The 24,635-nt window shown below is 43.8% G+C and overlaps 1 protein-coding gene across 1 annotated transcript in view; it reads left to right on the plus strand.

The window, feature by feature from the left end:
• The window catches only part of LOC117360805 (zinc finger protein 436-like), a 65,443-nt gene that overhangs the window by 2,304 nt on the left and 38,504 nt on the right, over positions 1 to 24,635 (plus strand). The window contains exon 2 of the mRNA XM_033945208.1: positions 5,171 to 5,674. Within this exon, the coding sequence (XP_033801099.1) occupies positions 5,171 to 5,674 (504 nt within the window). The remainder of the gene's footprint in view (positions 1 to 5,170; positions 5,675 to 24,635) is intronic.

Genomic DNA, 24,635 nt, shown 5'->3' on the forward strand with positions numbered 1-24,635 from the left:
AGATCAGACATGATGTCATGAGAGATATGTTATGGAGAGCTTGCCGAGATTCATCAAGCCTGATGACTATTATCTGATGCTGCTCATCCACATTGGCACTAATGATACTGCGAATGTATCATAAGCAACTTTGTGGCTTTGGGAAAGAAGGTGAAGCAGTCAGGTGTGCATGTTGTGTTCTCGTCCATCCTTCCTGTTGAGGGTAAAGGCAAGGGCAGAGAAGCTCACATCCTGGAGATGAATGTGTGGCTACGTGGTTGGTGTCATCGAGAGCATTTTGGCTAACTGGACCAAGGGCTCTAAGCAGGGATGATGTGCATCTATCAGAGAAGGAAAAAAGTGACTTTGGCAGCAGGCTGGCTAATCTACTGAAGAGGTCTTTAGACTAGAAGTGATTGAGCAGGGTGATCAAAGCCCCCGGGTGAGTATAAGCCCTTAGGTAAGTAAATCACTGATTACCTCTACACTAATGAGAAAAGGGGGCATTGTCTGGAAAGCAGTATATACTAATGCTCGAAGTATGGGAAACAAGATTCTGGATCTAGAAGCTGTGATGGAAGAAGATGAGTTGGATATAATGATGTTCATGGAGAACCATGACTGGGTGTAGTTATACTGGGTTATAAACTGTTCAGGAAAGACAGGATAGGAAGAAAAGGAGGGGGAGTAGCGTTATATGTTAAAGATCATATTAAAAACACACAATTGCAGGATCTGCAGGTCAAGGAAGAGGCACTGTGAATCAATTTGGAAAGAGGGAATGGTGAATATATTTACATTGTTGTGATATACAGGCCTCCTTCAGAGATGAAAGAAGTGGACAGAGATTTAATAGTAGACATTCAGAATATACCATATTTTTCGCTCTATAAGACGCATCTGACCATAAGATGCACCCACCTGTAGAGAAGAAAAAAAATTAGTTCAGAATTTTTTTTTCTTGGTTTTTCCTCCTCTACACGTAGGTGCGTCTGGTACTGGGAAGCCTGCAGCACAAAGAAGCAGCCCCTGGTACCTTTTTTTAACAGGCAGTGGTCCAGCGCACTCTCCTGCTGGACGGCTGCCTTTCATTTGCAGAGTGGCGAACAAAGGAGCGCAACCTTTGCGCTTTCTGTCTGGTCCCGCGCTGCTCTGTGATTGGCTGCAGTCAGTTCTCGCATAGTGCATCTTAAGGAATGAAAAATACAGTATCTAAAAAAGGGGACGTTTTACTAATAGGTGATTTTAACATGCTGGATGTTGATTGGGGTATCCATATTGCGGGGTCTTCTAGAAATAGGGAAATCCTGGATTCTCTATAAGGAGAACTGTTCCAGCAGTTGGTAATGGAAGCCACATGGGATGGGGTCATACTGGACTTAGTGCTTATAAACGGGGAAAGTGTTTCTGATGTAGCAGTGGGTGATCATCTGGCATCCAGTGATCACTGCATGGTACGGTTTAATATTAAGATGGGTATAGAGAGGGCTTATTCAAAAGCAAAGGTTCTAAATTTTTAAAAAACTAACTTTGTTCGGATGGGGGATTACGTCAAGGAATTGTCTGGATGGGAACATCTGGAATGAGTGGAAATGCAGTGGGCAAAACTGAAAGGAGTAATTGTAAGATGGACAAACCTTTTTGTGAGGTAAGTAAGTAAAAGTAAGAGGAAAAGAATGCCACTTTGGTTCTAAAAAGTAGTAGCTGAGAAGGTAAGGAATAAGAGGTTAGCTTTCATAAACTACAAACAGGCAAAAATATCTGGAAAAGTTGAGAGGCTGGTCGTTTAGTCAGGAAAGCAAAGATGCAAATGGAAGAAAAAAATAGCTGACACGGTAAAACGGGGAGACAAGACATTTTTTAGATATATTAGTGATAGGAAGAAGTGCAAAAGTGGCATTGTGAGACTCAAAGGTGAAGGGGAGAAATATGTAGAAGCTGATAAAGAAAAGACGGAATTGCTTAACAAATACAGTAGAACCTTGGTTTGCGAGCATAATTCATTCCAGAAGCATGCTCGTAAACCAAAGTTATCGTATATCAAAGCGAGTTTCCCCATAGAAATTAAGGGAAACTCGCTTGATTCGTTCCACATCCCCGAGGTCACTGGCGTGCTTCCACCCCACCCCTGCGAATCAGCATCGTTCCTCTCCCCCCCCCTCCCCGCAAGTCAGCATCTCTCTGCCACAACTGGCATCGCCCAAACTCTTACCGCGATGGTGCACCGGCACGCAGCACCAACCCACAGGATGTGCCAGTGCCCAAAGAGCTTGCTGCTGATTCTGCTGGGGCTTTTTGGGCACCAGCACGTCCTGTGGGTTAATGCTGTGAGCTGGTGCCCCATCGTGGTAAGGGTTTGGGAGGGGGTGTGATGCTGGTTCTCAGGGGGGGGCTCGCAAATCAAGTCAACGCTTGGTTTGCGAGGCAAGATTTGCTAGAGTGTTTTGCTCATCTTGCAAAACACTCACAAACTGCGTTACTCGCAAACCAAGGCTTGACTGTATTTCTGTTTTGTGTTCACAGCTGATGCACTGGGAGCAAGACCGCAGAAGACAAACACGAATAGGGATGGAGGAATGATCGATTTTCAGAGGAGCTAGCTAAAATAAAGATAGACAAAGCGATGGGGCCAGATGGTGTACATTCGAGGGTGCTGAAGGAACTTAGGGAAGTTCTGGTGTCTCCGCTGACTGACCTTTTCAATGAGTCTCTAGAATCGGGAGCGGTACTGGAGAAGGGCGGAAGTGGTCCCTCTCCACAAAAGTGGAAGTAAGGAAGAAGTAGGGAATTACAGGCCGTTAAGTTTTCTGTGGTAAGAAAATTAATGGCAACACTTTTAAAACAGAGAATGGTGAAGTTTCTGGAATCCTGTGGATTACAGGACTGGAGGCAACATGGATTCACTAGAGGTAGGTCTTGTCAGACAAATCTGATCAATTTCTTTGATTGGGTGACCAGAAAATTGGATAGAGGTACTGTGCTAGATGTGGTGTATTTAGATTTTAGCAAAGTCTTTGACAGTGTTCCACACTGACTTCTAATAAATAAACTGAGTGCCCTCTGGATGGGTCCCAAAGTGATGGGCTAGATCAAGAACTGGTTGGATGGAAGGTGACAGAGGGTAGTGATCAATGGAGATCGCTCTGAGGAAATGGATGTTATCAGTGGTGTGCCTCAAGGTTCTGTTTTTGTGCCTGCTCTTTTTAACATTTTTATAAACCATATTGCTGAGGGCTGTTGAGTAAGATTTGCCTCTTTGTGGATGTTACCAAAATCTGCAATAAGGTAGACACGTGAGATGGTGTGAATAACATGGCAAAGCTAGAAGAATGGTCTGAAATTTGGCAGCTAAAATTTAATGCTAAGAAATGCAAGGTCATGCATTTGGGCTGTAAAAACTCAAAGGAACGGTACAGTTTAGGGGATGAAGAACTTATGTGCATGACAGAAGAGCGGAACTTGGGTGTGATTGTAGGTGATGATCTTCAAACAAATATAAAAAGGATGTAGTCGATCCAGAGGAAGGCTACTAAAATGGCGCGTGGTCTTCATCATAAGGCGTATGGAGACTAGCTTAAAGATCTCAATCTGTATACTTTGGAGGAAAGGCGGAGGACAGATATGATAGAGACGTAGGATGAAGTTAAGAGGCGATATGATAGGGCATAGGAAATATTTTTTTATAGAAAGGGTGGTAGATGCATAGAACAGTCTCCCGGAAGAGATGGTGAAGACAGAGACTGTGTCTGAATTCAAGAAAGCCTACAATAGGCACTTGGGATCTGTTAGAGAGAGGAAGAGATAATGGTTGCTGCGGATGGGCCATTTGGCCTTTATCTGCCATCAAGTTTCTATGTTTCTTATAGGGAGCTTCATTAGCATTATTTTCCTCTGCCTCCCATCCTTCTGGACTGTCTTTCAATTCCTCAGTTGTCTTTCTATAAGCCTGTCTTTTCTGCTCATGTTTATTTTCAATTAAATTTGGTCTTTTTTACTGTTTGCAAGGCTTTTCAGTGCTGCAGAGGATCTTACTCTTGGGATAGCTGTGGCTGCAGGAAAGCGCATACTTTGAGATTGAGGGTCTGCTTCTAAGAGGCAGACGACTTTGCAGTGCACCCACTTGGACAGCCTACACTAACAGTTTGGGGGCTCATGCCAGGTTCATCCACAGTGGGCTTGAGCACAAGCTGAATAGCTTTGTGATGGTTTTTCTGTGATTAGGTCTGACTGCTTTCCTCCCTGTTTGCGTGAGATCCAGTAGGGACTGAGGTCTCCAGCCAGTTTATTGGGCCTGATAGGCAGTCCAGATTCCAGGCTTGTTGAGGCAGAGGTTCTCCCTGACCGATGACTTGAGGCAGATAATCTCTCCAGATCCAGATACACTTTCAATGAGCTGAAGCAGGCTGCAGCACCATTTCCTCAGAACATGGTCTGTGACAGCCTATGGGGAGAATGGGGGGGGGGGTGTCTGAAAAACTGTGTTTGACTGTTTCTGCAATTAGGTCTTTGGTCCCCCCTCTAAAATCATATTTTTTGTTTTTGGTCAGCCCTGAACTATTTCTAAGCCATTTTTTGGCACCAAAACACAGCCGCAGTGGCCATCTTGAATTATGAATGTTCAAAAGAGCTACCTAGACCAGACACAGTCCCTGGAATATCTGAGTGTCTTATTCAACATTACAGAAGACCAAGTTTTCTTCCAGAAGCACACAAACAAAAATGTCATGGTCAGATTACAGACCTGTTGACCAAACCATCGCCTGCTGCATGTCATTACCTTCGATTCCTTGGGTCAATGGTGGTTTGTTTATGTACTGTATATTGTGGGAGGGTGCTTTTATTTTGTTTGTCCTTATTTTATGTATGTTTTGATGATAAACTGCTGGAAATTTGGGATCAACAGGCTATAAGATTTTAAATAAATAATGGAAACTGTAATTGTTTTTCTATACTGCCAAGCTCTTTGATTTGAATCTTTGAAAACTTGCATCTGAACAAGGTGACATAGATGAGATCAGAGAGATTCAAGTCAAGGCATGTAAAAATCTGATTTATCAAATTGATTTGTGGTTTATTTGATTTTATCTCTGACTTTATCTAAACCACTTCTCTCATTCATTCTAAACATTAGGTTGATGTACTTCATGTTTTATATGCTGCGTAATGAATTTTCTTTCACTGTGTCTTGTAGGAGATTAGAAAGAAACTGCAGTCAAACAACAGAATCAAAACTGAAGAGAGTAGAGCCGAGCCAAATGTACTTCTGGAAAGCAAAACTAAGACCAAAGGACAAGTGACACAGCCAAGATTAGAGTTGCAAAGAAGACATAAGATCAAAGGGAGAAGGATAAAACAAGAACTAGAGGAAGGACATAGTAATAAGCCCAAAAGACAAAGAAAAAAACCAAGATTAAAAGCAGGAAAGAATGAGGAAGGATATAAGAAAGAACTAGGAGGCAAATCAGAGACAAGAAAAGAAGAAAAACAAGAAGACTTGGAGAGCAGAAATGACATAAGAGGACAAGTATGGAGAATCTCATCAAGAGAAGAAGCTTGGACTGATGGAGGAGAAAAACTGCAGCAGCTACAGCCTGAAAGCAGATCTAAAATTGGAGAACAAGGGATAGAATGGAAATTAGAGGCAGAAAACAAAGTCAGAGTGAGGGGCCGTCGAAGAGGTCCAAGATTAAAACTGGTAAGTGGTACTGGGGCTGAAAACCAGAAATGAGATGATAAACTGTGTGGTCCTTGAAGCAATGGTGAGGAAAAGACTAGAGAGCAGATCATAATGAGAATATATAGTAGATATGTAATCAATGACACAAAAAAAAAGAATAATATTGTAAAGTGATGCTGAATGTGAAGCATTGATATCAGTCTGCTGTTACGATGGTATTCACTAAAGGTGCAAATGAAAAGCCAGACTGAACACTTGAAGGAAAGCTAGAGGCACTGAAAGATAGGAATAGTGATGTTTGAAAGTATTGAAAATATTTAGTTGTATATTTTACTCAGGATGTGCAATAGAATTCTGCCTTGATAAATGACCATGTAATAGATATATGTTCAGTTCATTAACATCCCTTAAAATGTTAGTTCACATTAAATTGTTTTTGTACACACTAACTTATGAATTAGTGCTTGTACAATTGATTTATGGATATGAAAAAGTGTTTAAAATGCTATTAAAACAAATGTGTGAAACAAACTGGGGGAAGAAAAGTTAAACAAGCCAAAATTTTTGGACCTGTGTACATCCCTATTAGTTATAGCAAAGATGCTCAGCTGGAATCAGGGGAGTACACAGAGCATGGAGATTGGATGAGCAACTGACAAAAACCTCCTTCAGTTAACAGGATATATTTTGAGGGGCCTAAAAATAGAAAATGACTACTTTTTGTTCTAGAGTCCTTAAAAAACACAGCACAAATTGATTATTGACCTGACCATGGTAAATGAATGTCTTTACCTCTATAGCTGTTAGAAAACCATGAAAAATCAGGCATCAGTATGAAGGCTTATTGCATTCAGTTAAAAAAAATATGAAAAGTTTCAAGCTATTAAAATGCAAAATTATTTCCAAAAAATAGGTTCAGGGTGAAAATATCAAACAAGGAGAAACCAGAAAAGGTATTGGATATAATGAAACAAACTGGCTTCAATAAAAAAAAGAGTCAATGAAGTGTGACCCACTGTGGCTTGTAAAAAAGCTCAGAGATATGAAAGCTGTTAAACCTCCCTGAGAGAAGAGTTCACCTTCCAGTCATAGCAGCTTAACAAGTCCATGGGGCACACTCAAAAACTCCAAAAATGTTTTAAAAAAACCAAAGTTTTAAAGTCTTTCCACTTTAAGAGGTGAATATCTTCACTTGGTTAAAATGAGAACTTCCACCACTAGTACTTAGCTCTGTATGTTGCTTTGGGGGTCCCAACGTGGCCCCATTTCGATCTCTGCCTCAGGAGATCCGATGTCAATGGTGTTCAGAAAGTAACAGATGTAAGCATGGGTATTAATCTGCAATTCTTCATTAGCTAAATATTTTCACACTAGTCTTATAGCCCGTTACATTAACGGGTGCTAGAATATATGTGTGTGTGTCTGTCTTTATTTCTTTTTCTCTCTCTCTCCTTAGCCGCTTTCTGTATATCTGTCTTTTTTTTCCCCTTGGCTGTCCACCACCACCCCTTGCCTGCTCCCCTGTCCATTCTCCCTTCCTTTTACCTCCCCTGTGTCCACCTCCACCCCTTCACTGTTCCCCTTATCCAGCAGCAGCCCTTCTCCCTTTGTTTTACCTCCCCCCTATCCATGCCTCCCTTCCTTTTTCTGCCCCTCCTGTCTATCAGCACCTGTTCCCCTTTCCATCAACCCCTCTTTCCTGCTCCCCCTGTCTTGCAGTACCCTTTCACTGCCTCCTCTGTGTAAATGGCATTAACAGGCCCTCCCTTTGAATTAGCGCTGCAAGGCGCTTGGGGGGGTCTCACTTATTTCCTCTGGGTCCTGACATGTCTGCAGTTTGCTTTTAGACTCGGATGAGGCACGCAAACTGATCTTTCAAAATAAATGAGGGTGCTAAACACAATACAAATGACTCCTTCCTAGGCACAGTGTGGGGGAGGGAAACCCCACTTGCGCGTTAGTCGGGTGCTCAGCATGCACAGCCTGGCTCCTATTTGCAATATCCTTCACTCAAAATAAACAAAACACAGGACACTATACTCGCCCCTGTGAGCCTGCAGGAACGGAGCCTGCTGCTCATTCTCTTTAGTATTTGCCCTGTCCGCGTCTCTCATTCAACTCCCCGTTAGCAGAAGCCGCTGCCCAGCCCTCCCCCACCTCTCTCATACACGCCAACCAACCTGCCCGGTCAAGCCGCGGAGCGTCGCTCCCTTCGCCACCCATGGACTAAAGTGCTTCCCTCCCCAGCCGACCATACCAGTCGCTTCCCCCACCCTCCTTCCACACGCCCGCGCTGCAGCCCTCTCGGAGTCAACGGAAGAGAGGTGAGCGGAGAGCAAAGAAGAGGCGCTGGTAGACAAACCGTGAAGAGAGGGAAGGGGAGAGGGGGTCATAGGCTTTTTCCTCCCTCCACTGTGGCGGGAGCCTGAGCGGCATAGGCGGTTGAGGGGGGAAGGTTGTGGTCGGAGCTGCTAGGCTGCAGCGGATGGGGTGATGGGGTGAGTGCCTCTCCCCCCCCAAACAACCAACTTCAGATTTCAGTTTGTCCGTCTTTCACTGTGCGAAGCCCTTTTCGGCGTCTGCCCTTTGCCGAATCCCAGGCCTGCTCTCCTTCCCATAAGTGCCGGTCCCTCACTCCGCGCCATCTAGCACATGCGCACTTGTGCCGCCACAGCGCGACAGATCAGGGAACATGCGGCGCGAGTGCGCATGCACGCTTAGCGTTTTATTATTATAGATATCATGATGTTCAGTTGTATCACGGCTGAATTTAGATTTTGAAGACTGACATCTAACAAACTTTCAACTGCCAGCCACGTAATCACCAAGATTACACACTTGTTTAATTACTTTTAAGACTCCCGATGCAGGCTGATTGGCCAAAACATGATCATGTTGAATCTGTTTTTTATATTTGAATTAAAGATTTGTAGTACCACAAGGTAATCTCCACTGTGTTCGGCGTTTGATATATACTGTGGAATCAGTTTTTCTGTTTTTGTTGGTTGTTTCTCTGAAGGAAAGTTATATTTAAGGACTTATATTTTTCATCTTCCATTGCTTCAAGTATAAACTGGCATCACAAGCTACAACATGCTTGCTCAACCCTATCCCATCCTGCTGGATAAGAGCACCTTTTGTGAGATTATATCCTCAACCTCAGACTACAGACTCACGAATTCCCAGCCACACTAAAAAGAAGGTCCTGATTCAACCCATTTTGAAGAAACCTTCTTTGGATCCATCTAACCCTGCCTGTCAGTATCTGTTTCTATGCTTTCATTTTCTTCCAAAGTGATTGGAACAAAGGCAATGATTTTTACCTGGAAAAAAGATATCGGCCTGAAGTCGCCATTCATCCTTAACAATACCCCAATAGAAATCGTTCCCAAATTAAAAATCTTAGGAGTTATAATCGATGACAAATTAGAATTCAAAGACCATATCAATAATATAGTTAAAATATGCTTTTATAAACTACGCTTGATACGATCTATTGCCAAATTTCTTGAGCCCAAATTGCGTAATATTTTGATTCATTCATTAGTAATAGCTAAAATGGACTATTGTAACTCTTTACTGCTTAATATTACTCAAAAAGAAAATCGACGTCTACAAATTATCCAAAATACCGCTATCAAATTGATTTATAACGCTAGGAAATATGATCACGTAACACCATTATTTATTGACGCTCACTGGTTCCCTATTAGCCATCGAATATGGTTTAAGGTTATGTTGCTTATATTTAAAACTTTGGCTTACAACGAACCCCAGTTTATATCAAAAATGCTAATTCCCCACCGCTCTGTGCGTGCACTCAGATCATCTTTTCAAAATCTACTAGTCGTTCTTTCTCTAAAAATAATAGGCACTCGAAGATCAGACATGTTCTCTGTAATTGGTCCCCAATGGTGGAACTCTTTGCCCCAACATATCAAAAACGAAAAAGATATCTCTTCTTTTAAAAAATCCTTGAAAACACACCTTTTTAAAGATGCTTTTAACATTTAAACTTTCTTGATTTTATAATAGTTCTTTTTTAAATAATAATTACCCTGTTTCCTTTTGTTTTTTCCCTTATTTATTTTTCTCGATATAACAGATGTATCTTTTACCCTCCTCCCCTTCCAACTAATGTCTGTCTTGTATTAATCTCAACGTTTATGTATTTTGTATTTATTTTTAATTCTATCCTATTTTATAATTATGTACATCGCTTTGTAAACAAGATTCAGCGATTCATCAAATATTTAATAAACCTTGAAACCTTGAATTGAGAAATTAGTTTTCATACAACTTCTCCATTATGCTGAAACCTCTAACATTCTTCATCCACAGCAATCTGGATTTGATTCTGGTCACATTCTGCTTGGTCTACTGAGTGAATTGCATTCTATCCTGGAAAAAGGTTGTGTTACACTTTTTTCCTTAGATCTGTTGTCTGCTTTTGACTTTGTAGATCATGGACTTTTTCTTCATCATCTCAGTGACTTTGGACTCTGACATAGGGCTCCTTTTACTAAGCTGCGATAGCAGTTTTAGCGCATGCTGAATTGCTGCAGGTGCTAGAACTTAACGCTGGTATTGAGCTGGCATTAGTTCTAGCCGCGTAGCGCGGGTTTAGCGTGCACTAAAATCCTGCGTGCGCTAAAAACGCTATTGCAGCTTAGTTTTGCAGCATAGTTTTGAAATGATTTACCTCATTTCTCACTGACCACTCTTCAGTTCGTGCTCACTCAACGTTTTCCACTCCCCTTCCTCTATTATATGGCATTCATCAGAGCTCTGTTCTAGCCCCTCTCCTTTTTAATCTGTTCCTTAGTCCATTAGCAACTTTAATCCAGGATGCAGAGGTTTCATTCTACTTTTATACTGATGATATTCTCTTACTCATTCCAGCAGATACCTAGCTCCAGATTTATCAATACTACAACATTCCTTGGACTTAATTCATTTTTGGTTCAACTTGAACTGTCTTGTTTTGAATCCCTCAAAAACAGTTGCTTATTGAGTGTCTCAGGCGAAGGACTGTTATCGCTCACTCCAACACTAGCAGGGAATCCAGTAACCCTAGTCACATCATTTAAATACCTCAGTGTGTACATTGCCAAAAACGCTTTTTTAAGGAAAAAATCTCCAAAGTAGTCTGTACTTCTTCTGGGTACTTTGACATAGGGTCTTTTAGCTGGGCGCACCGCCCAGCTAATTTAGATGACCGCCCGGCTTTCATCTAACACGAATCCTGGTGCTGCTGCTGCTGCTCAACATTTAAAAAAACAACGCCTCTCACCGGCTTGGATATTTCCCGCTTTAGCCCTTAGCGAACTCATGCTTCGGGGCTCTAACGTGTGCGTGCCGGCTTCCCTTATCTTTCCTCCGAAACCGGAAGTTACGTCCCGTGGGGGGGGGGGAGAAGAGAAGGGAAGCCGGCATGCACATGATAGAGCCTCGAAGCTTGAGTTCATAGTAACATAGTAACATAGTAGATGACAGCAGATAAAGACCCGAATGGTCCATCCAGTCTGCCCAACCTGATTCAATTTAAATTTTTTTTAATTTTTTTATTTTTTTTCTTCTTAGCTATTTCTGGGCAAGAATCCAAAGCTTTACCCGGTACTGTGCTTGGGTTCCAACTGCCGAAATCTCTGTTAAGACTTACTCCAGCCCATCTACACCCTCCCAGCCATTGAAGCCCTCCCCAGCCCATCCTCCACCAAACGGCCATACACAGACACAGACTGTGCAAGTCTGCCCAGTACTGGCCTAGTTCAATATTTAATATTATTTTCTGATTCTAAATCTTCTGTGTTCATCCCACACTTCTTTGAACACAGTCACAGTTTTACTCTCCACCACCTCTCTCGGGAGCGCATTCCAGGCATCCACTACCCTCTCCGTAAATTAGAATTTCCTAACATTGCCCCTGAATCTGCCACCCCTCAACCTCAAATTATGTCCTCTGGTTTTACCATTTTCCTTTCTCTGGAAAAGATTTTGTTCTACGTTAATACCCTTCAAGTATTTGAACGTCTGAATCATATCTCCCCTGTCTCTCCTTTCCTCTAGGGTATACATATTCAGGGCTTCCAGTCTCTCCTCATACGTCTTCTGGCGCAAGCCTCCTATCATTTTCGTCGCCCTCCTCTGGACCGCCTCAAGTCTTCTTACGTCTTTCGCCAGATACAGTCTCCAAAACTGAACAAAATACTCCAAGTGGGGCCTTACCAATGACCTGTACAGGGGCATCAACACCTTCTTCCTTTTACTGACTATGCCTCTCCTTATAAAGCCCAGCATCCTTCTGGCAGCAGCCACTGCCTTGTTACACTGTTTTTTCGCCTTTAGATCTTCAGACACTATAACCCCAAGGTCCCTCTCCCCGTCTGTGCATATCAGCTTCTCTCCTCCCAGCATATACGGTTTCTTCCTATTATTAATCCCCAAATGCATTACTCTGCATTTCTTTGCATTGAATTTTAGTTGCCAGGCACTAGACCATTCCTCTAACTTTTGCAGATCCTTTTTCATATTTTCCACTCCCTCTTCGGTGTCTACTCTGTTACAAATCTTGGTATCATCTGCAAAAAGGCACACTTTTCCTTCTAACCCTTCAGCAATGTCACTCACAAACATATTGAATAGGATTGGCCCCAGCACCGAACCCTGAGGGACTCCACTAGTCACCTTTCCTTCCTTCGAGCGACTTCCATTAACCACCACCCTCTGGCTTCTGTCCGACAGCCAGTTTCTGACCCAGTTCACCACTTTGGGTCCTAACTTCAGCCCTTCAAGTTTGTTCAAAAGCCTCCTATGAGGAACTGTATCAAAGGCTTTGCTGAAATCCAAGTAAATTACATCTAGCATATGTCCTCGATCCAGCTCTCTGGTCACCCAATCAAAAAATTCAAACAGGTTCGTTTGGCACGATTTACCTTTTGTAAAGCCATGTTGCCTCGGATCCTGTAACCCATTAGATTCAAGGAAGTACACTATCCTATCTTTCAGCAACACTTCCATTATTTTTCCAACAACTGAAGTGAGGCCTGTAGTTTCCTGCTTCATCCCTGTGACCACTTTTATGAATAGGGACCACATCCGCTCTCCTCCAATCCCCAGGAATCACTCCCGTCTCCAGAGATTTGTTGAACAAGTCTTTAATAGGACTCACCAGAACCTCTCTGAGCTCCCTTAGTATCCTGAGATGGATCCCGTCTGGTCCCATCGCTTTGTCCACCTTCAGATTTTCAAGTTGCTCATAAACACCCTCCTCCGTGAACGGCGCAGAATCTACTCCATTTTCTCGTGTAACTTTGCCAGACAATCTCGGTCCTTCTCCAGGATTTTCTTCTGTAAACACAGAACAGAAGTATTTGTTTAGCACATTTGCTTTCTCCTCATCACTCTCCACATATTTGTTCCCAGCATCTTTTAGCCTAGCAATTCCATTTTTTATCTTCCTCCTTTCACTAATATATCTGAAAAAATTTTTGTTTCCCTTTTTTACATTTTTAGCCATTTGTTCTACCGCCTGTGCCTTCGCCAAACGTATCTCTCTCTCTTGGCTTCTTTCAGTTTCACCCTGTAGTCCTTTCTGCTCTCCTCTTCTTGGGTTTTTTTATATTTCACGAACGCCAACTCTTTCGCCTTTATTTTCTCAGCCACTAGGTTGGAGAACCTTATCGGCTTCCTTTTTCTCTTGTTTTTATTGATTTTCTTCACATAAAGGTCCGTAGCCATTTTTATCGCTCCTTTCAGCTTAGACCACTGTCTTTCCACTTCTCTTATGTCCTCCCATCCTAACAGCTCTTTCTTCAGGTACTTTCCCATTGCATTAAAGTCCGTACGTTTGAAATCTAGGACTTTAAGTATCGTGCGGCCGCTCTCCACTTTAGCCGTTATATCAAACCAAACCGTTTGATGATCGCTACTTCCCAGGTGAGCACCCACTCGAACATTAGAGATACTCTCTCCATTTGTGAGGACCAGATCCAATATTGCTTTTTCCGTTGTGGGTTCTGTCACCATTTGTTTGAGCAGAGCCTCTTGAAAGGCATCCACTATCTCCCTACTTCTTTCCGATTCCGCAGACGGACTAAGGCAGCAACTCCCATACGTATTTTTCAAGACTGCTCAATAGCACTGTAAGAGAAAAGATAGCAATTCCACCCACTTGTCTTTCTAATAGACAAAAATGTTCAGTTCATGCTGATCTACCCTTCCATTCTAAAGATTTTCCTCAAGGGTTCCTTGAAATCTTAATACGGTCATCAACTACATCAACCAAAAGGGCTGAGCAGACATGCTGGTTGGCTTATGGCTTGATGGAGTAGGCCACTCCTTGTTGTGCGACCATCTTGCAAAAGGGACACCCTGTAGACTGGTACACATCCAGACCGCAAAAAGTTTCTTGGTGTTTATTTTATTAATAGTTTTCTGAATTTATGTTAAGTCAATAGATTACACTTGCTTAGGTATGCTGGGATGTGGGGACCCACGGCATTAGTTATGACCCTGTCTTCTGATAAACGGGATATAGTAGAGGACTGCTTTAATCAGACTTTAACTGAGCTTTGAGGATTGAGGGGAAAGGGGGAGGAGGGAGGGAGTTTTAAAAAAAGTAATGCAAGTAGGGTGTTTTTGTTTATAGGTTGGAAAGGGGGTGTATATGGGAGATATATGGAGACTTAAGAGTGCAACCGATACCTTATTGGATATTTATGGATTTGGTATGTGTGCTGCTGTGGTTCATGGTTTGGTACAAAAGAAAGAGTGGCCCTGTAATATCTCAGAACTATGGGACCCTGCTCCTTCTTAGATGTGCACAGACTCCAGGGGAAGGCTGGGCTCTTAAGGTGATGAGAGAGAAATTTACCACATTTAAAGAATACAACTAAAGTGTTGTGAATTGCTAATTGTGTTCTATCTTGGAAAGTGGGGGGCATAACTTCTCCAATTAAAAGAGATCCAAGATATTGGTTGCCCTAAAGTGGCATAAGGGCGATATAGCATGTCTGCAAGAAAAACAGAAGATTATTTGATAGTGCTCATCTTAAATTAAAGCGCAGCTGGGTAGGCCAGTCTTATTCTTCATCTACTGGTAGACATGGAGGAGTGGCAGTTTTAGTTAGGAAATATACAGTAAGATCTTGGCAAGACAGAGCTTGAATCTCCAATACATGATGTGCCTAGGAAATGACCACCAGAAATACTGCCTTAGCAGGGAGATCTTTCAGAATGGACTTACATAAGAACATAAAAATAGTCTTACAGGGTCAGACCAATGGCCCATCAAGTAAAAAAAGAAGAAAAAAACCAGACGATTTTTCAAACCCTCCCCGTAACACTAGCCTGGACTAACAGCAGCACTGCTCTCTCCTTATTGTAATTTGCCTGACTGCTGTCGTAGCTTTATCGAGTCAATTCCCTTCTACAGCCTCGGGGATTTTGCTAGGCTGCCCCCACCTCTGATGATGCAACTTCCTTTTTTCTCAGAGGCGGGACGGCCTAGCAGAGGCACCGAGGCTGCTGGAGGGAATTGACTCGCTAAAACTAGGGCAGCAGTCAGGAAAATTACAATAAGGAGAGAGCAGTGCTGCTGTTAGTCCAGGCTAGTGTTACGGGGAGGGTTTGAAAAATTGCCTGTTTTTTTTTTTTTTTTAATTTTATTTGACCGGAGTCGAACACAGAACTTCAGACTGTGCCAAGTCAGCCAGGGAATCCCCAAGCCGGTGAGAGCCTGTTAATCGGGAGGGGGGTAGTGGTGCCGATGGACCTGGGAGATAAGAGGGAAGGGTGCTGATAGGAGGCGAGGAAAAGAAGAGAGGAGGGAGTGCTGCTGCTAGACCTGGGAGGTGAGTGGGTAAGGTACTGCTTCTAGCCAGAGGGGAGGGAAAGGGTAGGGAGAAGAGCCCTGCTAGTCGGAGAGGAGAGGTGCTGCTGGCCCCGGGGTGGAAAGGAGAAGTGCTGGAGGTAGTTGGTGGGGGAAATGGAAGTAGAGAGGAGGGGAGGGAGAGGTGCTGTTGGAGCTGAGTGGTGGAAGGAGGCGAGAGGGAGAGGTGCTGCTGAATTGGGAACAGAGGAGAGTGCTGCTTGACTTAAAATGGAAGAGGGAAAGCTGCAGCAGGAATGAGGGGAGAGCAGTGGAGGAGGAGAATGGATGGGGGAAGAGCAGAGAAGGAGAGTAAGAGGGGATGAGGGAAGAGAAATGCTGCTGCTGCTGTCGCATCCAATTGGGGAGAAAGAGGGAAGGAGGGAGAAGGAAGACCAGGAAGGGAGAGGATAGGAAAGAGAGATGCCAAGACCATGGGAGGGAGGGAAAGGAAAGGCAATACTAGACCATAGAGGGAGATGTCAGGGCATGGGAGGGGGGGGGAAGGAGACAGATGCCAGACCAAGGGAAAGGAAGGAAGGAGGGAGGGAGATAAGATGCCAGATAATGGAGGGGGAGAGGAGAGAGAGGCCAGGGCAAGGGGGAAACTAAAGAGACAAATGCCAGACCAGAGGGAAAAGAAGAAGAGGTGCCAGAGCAGAGAAGGAGAGATAGGAGAGGAGAGCAATGCCAGGGCATGGGGGGAGGGAAGGGAAGGAGATAGAGATACCAGACCATGGGGTGGAGTGGGAAGGAAGGAAAGAAGAAGAGAGAGATGCCAGAGCATAGAGGAAGGGGTAGAGACAGAAAAATGGAGAGGAGATGAAGCTGAAATGAATCGTGTACAAAGGAGAGAAAGGGCACAGGATATACAGTTTATTGAAGGGAGAGGGCAGACACTGGATGGAAAGGGCAGATAGAGGGTGGACAGTGGATGGAAGGGACAGAGAGAAGGTGGACAGTAGATGGAAGGGGTAGAGAGAGAGCAGAGGCTGGGTGGAAGGGGCAAAGATAGAGGGCAGATGTTGCATGGAAGGGAGAGAGGACAAACGTATAGAAAGAAAAGAGCGAAGACAAGATGATTAAAGCAGAAACTACAAAAGGTAGAAATAATTTTTTTGTTGCTTTACACAGAATCAAGTAGTATTGTAACTGTATTCATAAAACTTTATAAATAGGAAATGGAAATAAGGCCATTTCTTTTGGACTAAACCCCTTTCCTCAGGTCAGGACAGGATACCATAACAGCTGTATACTGTACTGTCTTGAAGAAAGATTTGGCCTTTGAAAGCTAATTGAAAATGGTATTTTCTTATTTCTCGTTATTTGTTTTATTTCTATTTGTTAATTTTTAAAGTGGTGATTGTTATGTATCAGTTTTTTCAAATTTACATCTACTGTCTTTATATTTTGCACAGTATTAGGGGAAATGTGTCACTGTTTCTGTGGCGTTGCATTAGTTTAACTTTTGTCTACATATTTCTGTTTTTAGTTTGTGATTATTCCATATTGGGCGAGAGTGTGTTTCTGTGTGTATGAAAAAGACATGGTTTTCTATTAGCATTGACTGTGCAGGATCTAGTTTGTTTAGTTTTACAATGCGTGTGTTAGTGTTCTAGTGCTCACTGCAGTTTTTAAAATGCTGCCTTTTCCTAGGTGCACCCTTGTGTGGCTAAAAATAACTTTTTTTATATAGAGGAGGGGGTTGTTAAAAAATGATCAGCACTGGCTGTCATATATACTAGGTACGCCACTGGATTTAATGACCCTATTCTAATCACCAAATTTCCCTGTCCTGCCCCACCCGGCTACTTTTTCATGCCACCCGGCTGAAAAAATTTCTGGGGAGTCAGCTCTGAATATGTTTGGTCTTGATCAGGATTTTTAACTTTCTCTACTGTGTGCTTGTATTACTTCTCAGATCAATTACTGTAATTCTATATATTCCGGACTTTCAATCACTCTTATGAAATGACTCTTATCCATACAGAGCACAGCCGTATGCCTGTAGATCATTGGATTTCAGTAATTTTCTGCCTTTGGTTTAAAATACTGACCCTTGCCCATACATTAACAAAGCCCTCTACTTGGCCTCCCTTATTACATCTTATTTCTCCTCCCACCTCTTGTGATTATCAAATTCTTTACAAATGTATCCCCCCCCCCCACACACACACACATACACGCACACTTTCTTCAGCACACTTAGATATCAGATCATTTGGCTTTTTTTTTTTTTTTTTTTGCATCAACCCTATGGAATCATCTTCTTTCTTTGTCAACAGATGATGAATCCAGAGACGAGTGGGTTGTGACTATCCACCAGCAGGCAAAGATAGAGAACACCAAACTGAGCTCTGTCATCTATATATAAGATGGTCAGCCTCCTGGATAGCCAGTATTCTCTATCTCCAGCAGGTGGATGGATGGCATAGAAACATAGAAACATAGAAACATAGAAGTCGACGGCAGATAAGGGCCAAGGCCCATCCAGTCTGCCCACCCTAATGACCCTCCCCTGCCTTTACTTTGCGAATAGAACCCACGTGTCGATCCCATTTGGCCTTAAAATCAGGCACGCTGTTGGCCTCAATCACCTGAAGTGGAAGACCATTCCAGCGATCCACCACCCTTTCGGTGAAAAAGAATTTCCTGGTGTCACCGTGCAGTTTCCCGCCTCTGATTTTCCACGGGTGTCCTCTTGTTGCCGTGGGACCCCTGAAAAAGAAGATATCTTCTTCTACCTCGATGCGGCCCGTGAGATACTTGAACGTCTCGATCATGTCTCCTTCTTCTCCGTGTCCCTCTGTTCATCCAAGTCACAGCTCAACGAGGTTTTCTAAGAGCAGCTTAGTGCCAGTTCCGCAATCAGCATGGAGCCAGGCCTATAGTGCCCTGGGGATTCTTGACTATAGCTACCCAGTTTGGCTGAGCACTTGTCTTGCCATGTAGGGCTGTTAGACCATTTCTTCCTTCTATTGGACAGGGATCGCAGTTCCAGTCCTGGAGATGAAGTCGGGTCTCATTTCGGGCATCAGGCTTCTCAATTCGGTCTTTTGGAGACGCATTTCTCCTCAGGGAGTACAGTTATGTTGACCTACCTCATTCGTTGGGTTCAGAGTTGTCTTTGTGGTGGAACATTGGTCCTGGTTTGGGTGCTTCATTTCGTCTCTGGTGGTTGGGGCTCTGCACCAGTTTCAAATGTGGTGCATACCTCTGTCTCTGGATATTTACCAGCTTGGTCAGTGGGAATGGAGTGCTTCTCCATCGCTGGGGTTGATGCACTGCCTTTGCAGGCTAACTGCTTCACTGAACAGGGGTTCTTGACACTTGATGACTTCATGCCTCAGGATAGGGTGGGCAGTGTCCTTTCTGGGCACTGCATCTTGCTCCATCTCTAACTGTCACCCTTGGCCCCTCATTAGCCATTGAGTATGACAGCTTCCTTGTAGGGCAAGCCCAAGACAAGCTGTAGCTCTAAAACAAGTGCTAGAGACCAGCTTCTTCTCTGGTTATAGAGGGCAGTGCTACTTCTAGTCAGTGTCCAGCTTCTTCTCTGAATGTGGTCTGCAAAGTCAACTCTGGTTACAGAGACCAGCTCTATTGCTGGATCTAAACTAAACTAAACTAAACCTTAAGTTTGTATACCACATCATCTCCATAAAGATAGAGCTCGACACGGTTTACAGGTAATTTAATAAATGAGGGAAGGACATAATAAGAAATTAGAGGTTATGAAGAGGATAGATAGCTTTATGTTTTGGAGAAAAGCCTGGTTTTAAGATGCTTTCGGAATAATTGGAATGAGCCTAGGTTCCGCATCGGGTCAGGGAGGTTATTCTAAAGCTCAGTGAATTTGAAGAAAAGGGATTTCCCTAATTTACCTGCATACATGACACCTAGAACAATATGTCTGCTCCATCTCTGGACATAGAGAGTTGTGCTATTGTTGATTTCCGGGACCAAATCCATCTCCGAAGGTTAACCGATGCACCATTCCTGATTACTGAGACCAGCTCCATCTCTGGATGTAGAGCGAAATGCCATTGCTGGTTTCAGGGGCCAGTTCCATCTCAGGATATAGAGTGATACGCCATCTCTGGCTAAAGAGACTGGCTCCATCTCCGGATGTCAAATGATGCACCATCTCTGGTTACAGAGTCAACTCCATCTCCTGAGGTTGAGTATTGCGCCATCTCTGTTACAGAGACCGGTTCTACCTCTGGATGTTGAATGAAGCACAATCTCTGGTTACAGGGACTAGCTCCATTTCTGGATGTCAAATGAGAGGCCACCTCTAGTTTCAGGGACCAGCTTAAGGGCAGTATGCTGTTGAGAGGCCATCTCTGGTTTCAGTTTGTGTGAAATTGGCAGTGAAAAAGGTTATACTGGCTGTGTGTCTGTATATATGTGTGAGTAGAGAAGAAAGAGGGATATGCTTGCAGTATGTAGCTGGGGGAGGCAGAGAGTGAAGGAGGGGGAGCGTTTGATTTGGTGTACTATAAGGATCAAGCAAATTTGAAATGTGCTCTGTAATGGAAACACTGTCCTAGAGTGCCACTTTCACAAGAAGATTGGGAATTCCAAGGGGTAGCTTTTAATAAGTGGAGCCAACCTGTAGAATCAAAGCAGTGATCCAAATTGGATTTATTCTTGCTACCCACTCCCACTGGTCAGCACTAAATGAAGCCTCAACTTGTGAATTGCGAGGCTAGTTTTCATAATATCAGTCATGAGAGTAATTCATGCCACAAGGCTGGCCTTGTGGATGGGAAGTTGATGCTGTGTTTAATACCATTATCCTAGCAGGGCTCTGTTGGAAGATCTCAGGGCAAAGATCAGAGGAGGAAATGCATTGGGAGCTTTGGTATAGAAGAACTTATGTTCTTATGTTAAGAACGGAAAAAAAGAGCATAATGAGGGGTATTCTGTAAAGGAGTGCCAACTTTTGTTTATAGAATATTACTGTATCTGGGTATATGCACATGTATCCAGATAGGCATGAACACTTAGACCAGCCATAAAGCTGGTGTAAATGCATCTAGTTGCCAGAGATATACACATAACTTATAGCAGGGGTGCCCAATAAGTCGATCGCAATCACTGCCTGGCTGGCCCAGAACTTCCTCTCTGATGTCAGAATTGACGTCGGGGAATGGAATGCTGGTCAGTGCGACGCTTCTACAGGGAGAGCTTGGGGCAGCGGTGGCTTGGGGACCTGTTCCCTGATGGCGGCGGCAAACCTAGTGGCTTGGGGGCCTGTTCCCCAATGGCAGCGGTGGCAAAGCCAGTGGCTTGGGGGAGGGCAGGAAGAAAGAAAGAAAGAGGGGGCAGGGAGATAAAGAAAGAAGGGAAACAGAAAGAAAGGGGATACAGGGATACAGAAAGAAAGGGGGCATGGAGAGAGAGAGAGAAAGAAAGAAAGGGAGGCAGGGAGACAGACAGAAAGACAGAAGGGAGCAGGGAAAAAGAAAGAAAAAGTTGGGGGAGAGAATGAGATCTTGAGGAGAGGAAGCATACAGGAGGCTGAAAGAAGGGAAGAAATTTTGGATGCACAGTCAGAAGAAGAAAGTGCAACCAGAGACTCATGAAATCACCAGACAACAAAGGTAGGAAAAATTATTTTATTTTCAATTTAGTGATCAAAATGTATCCGTTTTGAGAATTTATAACTGCTGTCTATATTTTGCACTATGGCTCCCTTTTACTAAACCGCAATAGCGTTTTTTTAGCGCAGGGAGCCTTTGAGTGTTGAGAGCAACGCGGAGCATTCAGCATAGCTCACTGCGCTAAAAACCGCTATCGCAGTTTATTAAAAAGGGAGGGGGTATATTTGTCTATTTTTGTATGGTTGTTACTGAGGTGACATTGCATAGAGTCATCTGCCTTGACCTTTTTGAAAAAAAACCTGGAATATGAAAGATAATTAACATTTAATCTACCTTTCACTGTGCTTTGTGTTTTTAAAAATTTTTTATTGTTGGGAGATCATTTTGACTTGGTAAGTTTAAAAGTAGCTTGCAAGCAATGCTCCCTCTAAGGACTGACTTGATGTGAGCAAAAATTTTTCTTTGTGAGCGAAGAGCTTAGTTGACATGAGCAACAAAATTTCTGTTACTTTATAAACAACTAGCTGATGCCCCGGCGTTGCACGGGTATTTAATTATAGCAATAACACTGTAAATGGATTCAAATAAAGATACTTTATAGTGGTGAATGAATGTAAGTCTCACTGGAATTAGCAATCTCTTAAACTGAAAAGGAAGATCTGTTGGAATAAGTGGCATCCAAAAGTTTCAGTATTGATATAAACAACTCAATATGTGGAAACTCAGGTTGAAAAGAAACTCCATGCAGTTTTTTCCCGGTTCAGAATGGAACCTGTGTGCCTAGTTCAGCATATGTGAGTACTCATGTAATGTAATAACATTATGAACTGGGGTGCATGAAGGAAACAGTTACAAACACAGTTAGAACATACAAACTCTATATGTATGGTGTCCGTGGTAGAATAGAAAAGATGTCCCTAGTGGTTATAGTGTCATATAAAGTGTTTTATAGTTGGAATTACTGTGAGAATGGCAGCTTTTTACATCCTTTCCATTGACATGAATGGGTGAAATAAGATTTTCTGTTTGTAGCTCCGCCCACGTGTGCAGGTGGGCCGCGAGACCCCCAGAACATATCACCCCAGGTAGTTGGAATTACTGTGAGAATGGCAGCTTTTTACATTTTTTCCATTGACATGAATGGGTGAAATCTGATTTTATGTTTGTAGCTCCGCCCACGTGTGCAGGTGGGCCGCGAGACCCCCAGAACATATCACCCCAGGTAGTGAGGAATCTGCATACCAAGTTTCGTGCAAATCGGTCAAGCCGTTTTTGATTTACTGTGAGAATGGCAGCTGTTTACATTTTTTCCATTGACATGAATGGGTGAAATCTGATTTTATGTTTGTAGCTCCACCCACGGGTGCAGGTGGGCCGCGAGACCCCCAGAACATATCACCCCAGGTAGTGAGGGATCTGCATACCAAGTTTCGTTCAAATCGGTCGAGCAGTTTTTTAAATACTGTGAGAATGGCAGCTTTTTACATTTTTTCCAGTGACATGAATGGGTGAAATCAGATGTTCTGTTTGTAGCTCCGCCCACGTGTGCAGGTGGGCCGCGAGACCCCCAGAACATATCACCCCAGGTAGTTGGAATTACTGTGAGAATGGCAGCTTTTTACATTTTTTCCAGTGACATAAGAACATAAGAATCGCCATCTCCGGATCAGACCTTAGGTCCATCAAGTCCGGCGATCTGCACACGCAGAGGCCCCGCCAGGTGTACCCTGGCATAGTTTTAGTCCCCTTATCACTCTATGCTTCTCATAAGGAGATGTGTATCTAGTTTACCCTTACCCGTATCACTCTATGCCACTCATAAGGAGATGTACATCTAGCTTACCCTTAAATCCTAGAACGGTGGATTCCGCAATTACCTCTTCTGGGAGAGCATTCCAGGTGTCCACCACTCGCTGCGTGAAACAGAACCTCCCGATATTTGTCCTGGACCTGTCCACCCTCAGCTCCAGTCCGTGCCCTCTAGTCCAAACTGAAGCTGAGGGGGGACAGGTCCAGGACAAATACAGGATCACAAACTAAAAGTACTAATACAGTGGTACCTTGGATTACGAGCATAATCCGTTCCAGGAGCATGCTCGTAATCCAAAATGCTTGTTTATCAAAGCGAGTTTCCATTATTTCCCGCTTTGATGCGTTCCCCCCCCCCCCCGAGAACCGGCATTGCTCCCCTCGAAGGCCCCCCCCCGCTATCAGGCACCCCCCCTGCGATCCGGCACCCCCCTGCCCCGAACCGGCACCCCCCCCGCCACGATCCGACCCCCCCGACATGACCGGGCACCCCCCACCACGATCCAACCCCTCCCAACACGACCGGTGAATGGGTGAAATCTGATTTTCTGTTTGTAGCTCCGCCCACGTGTGCAGGTGGGCCGCGAGACCCCCAGAACTTATCACACCAGGTAGTGAGGGATCTGCATAAAAGTATCGTTCAAATCGGTCAAGCCGTTTTTGAATTACTGTGAGAATGGCAGCTTTTTACATTTTTTCCATTGACATGAATGGGTGAAATCTGATGTTCTGTTTGTAGCTCCGCCCTCGTGTGCAGGTGGGCCGCGAGACCCCCAGAACATATCACCCCAGGTTGTGAGGGATCTGCATACCAAGTTTCGTTCAAAGCGGTCAAGCCGTTTTTGAATTACTGTGAGAATGGCAGCTTTTTACATTTTTTCCATTGACATGAATGGGTGAAATCTGATGTTCTGTTTGTAGCTCCGCCCACGTGTACAGGTGGGCCGCGAGACCCCCAGAACATATCACCCCAGGTAGTTGGAATTACTGTGAGAATGGCAGCTTTTTACATTTTTTCCATTGATATGAATGGGTGAAATCTGATTTTATGTTTGTAGCTCCGCCCACGTGTGCAGGTGGGCCGCGAGATCCCCAGAACATATCACCCCAGGTAGTGAGGGATCTGCATACCAAGTTTCGTGCAAATCGGTCAAGCCGTTTTTGATTTACTGTGAGAATGGCAGCTGTTTACATTTTTTCCATTGACATGAATGGGTGAAATCTGATTTTCTGTTTGTAGCTCCGCCCACGTGTGCAGGTGGGCCGCGAGACCCCCAGAACATATCACACCAGGTAGTGAGGGATCTGCATACCAAGTTTCGTTCAAATCGGTCAAGCAGTTTTTTAAATACTGTGAGAATGGCAGCTTTTTACATTTTTCCATTGACATGAATGGGTGAAATCAGATGTTCTGTTTGTAGCTCCGAACACGTGTGCAGGTGGGCCGCGAGACCCCCAGAACATATCACCCCAGGTAGTGAGGGATCTGTATACCCAGTTTCGTTCAAATCGGTCAAGCAGTTTTTTAAATGCTGTGAGAATGGCAGCTTTTTACATTTTTTCCATTGACATGAATGGGTGAAATCAGATGTTCTGTTTGTAGCTCCGCCCACGTGTGCAGGTGGACCGCGAGACCCCCCAGAACATATCACCCCAGGTAGTTGGAATTACTGTGAGAATGGCAGCTTTT

Source organism: Geotrypetes seraphini, chromosome 5 (genome assembly GCF_902459505.1).
Source record: "Geotrypetes seraphini chromosome 5, aGeoSer1.1, whole genome shotgun sequence".
In the NCBI taxonomy this organism is placed as follows: Eukaryota; Metazoa; Chordata; class Amphibia; order Gymnophiona; family Dermophiidae; genus Geotrypetes; species Geotrypetes seraphini.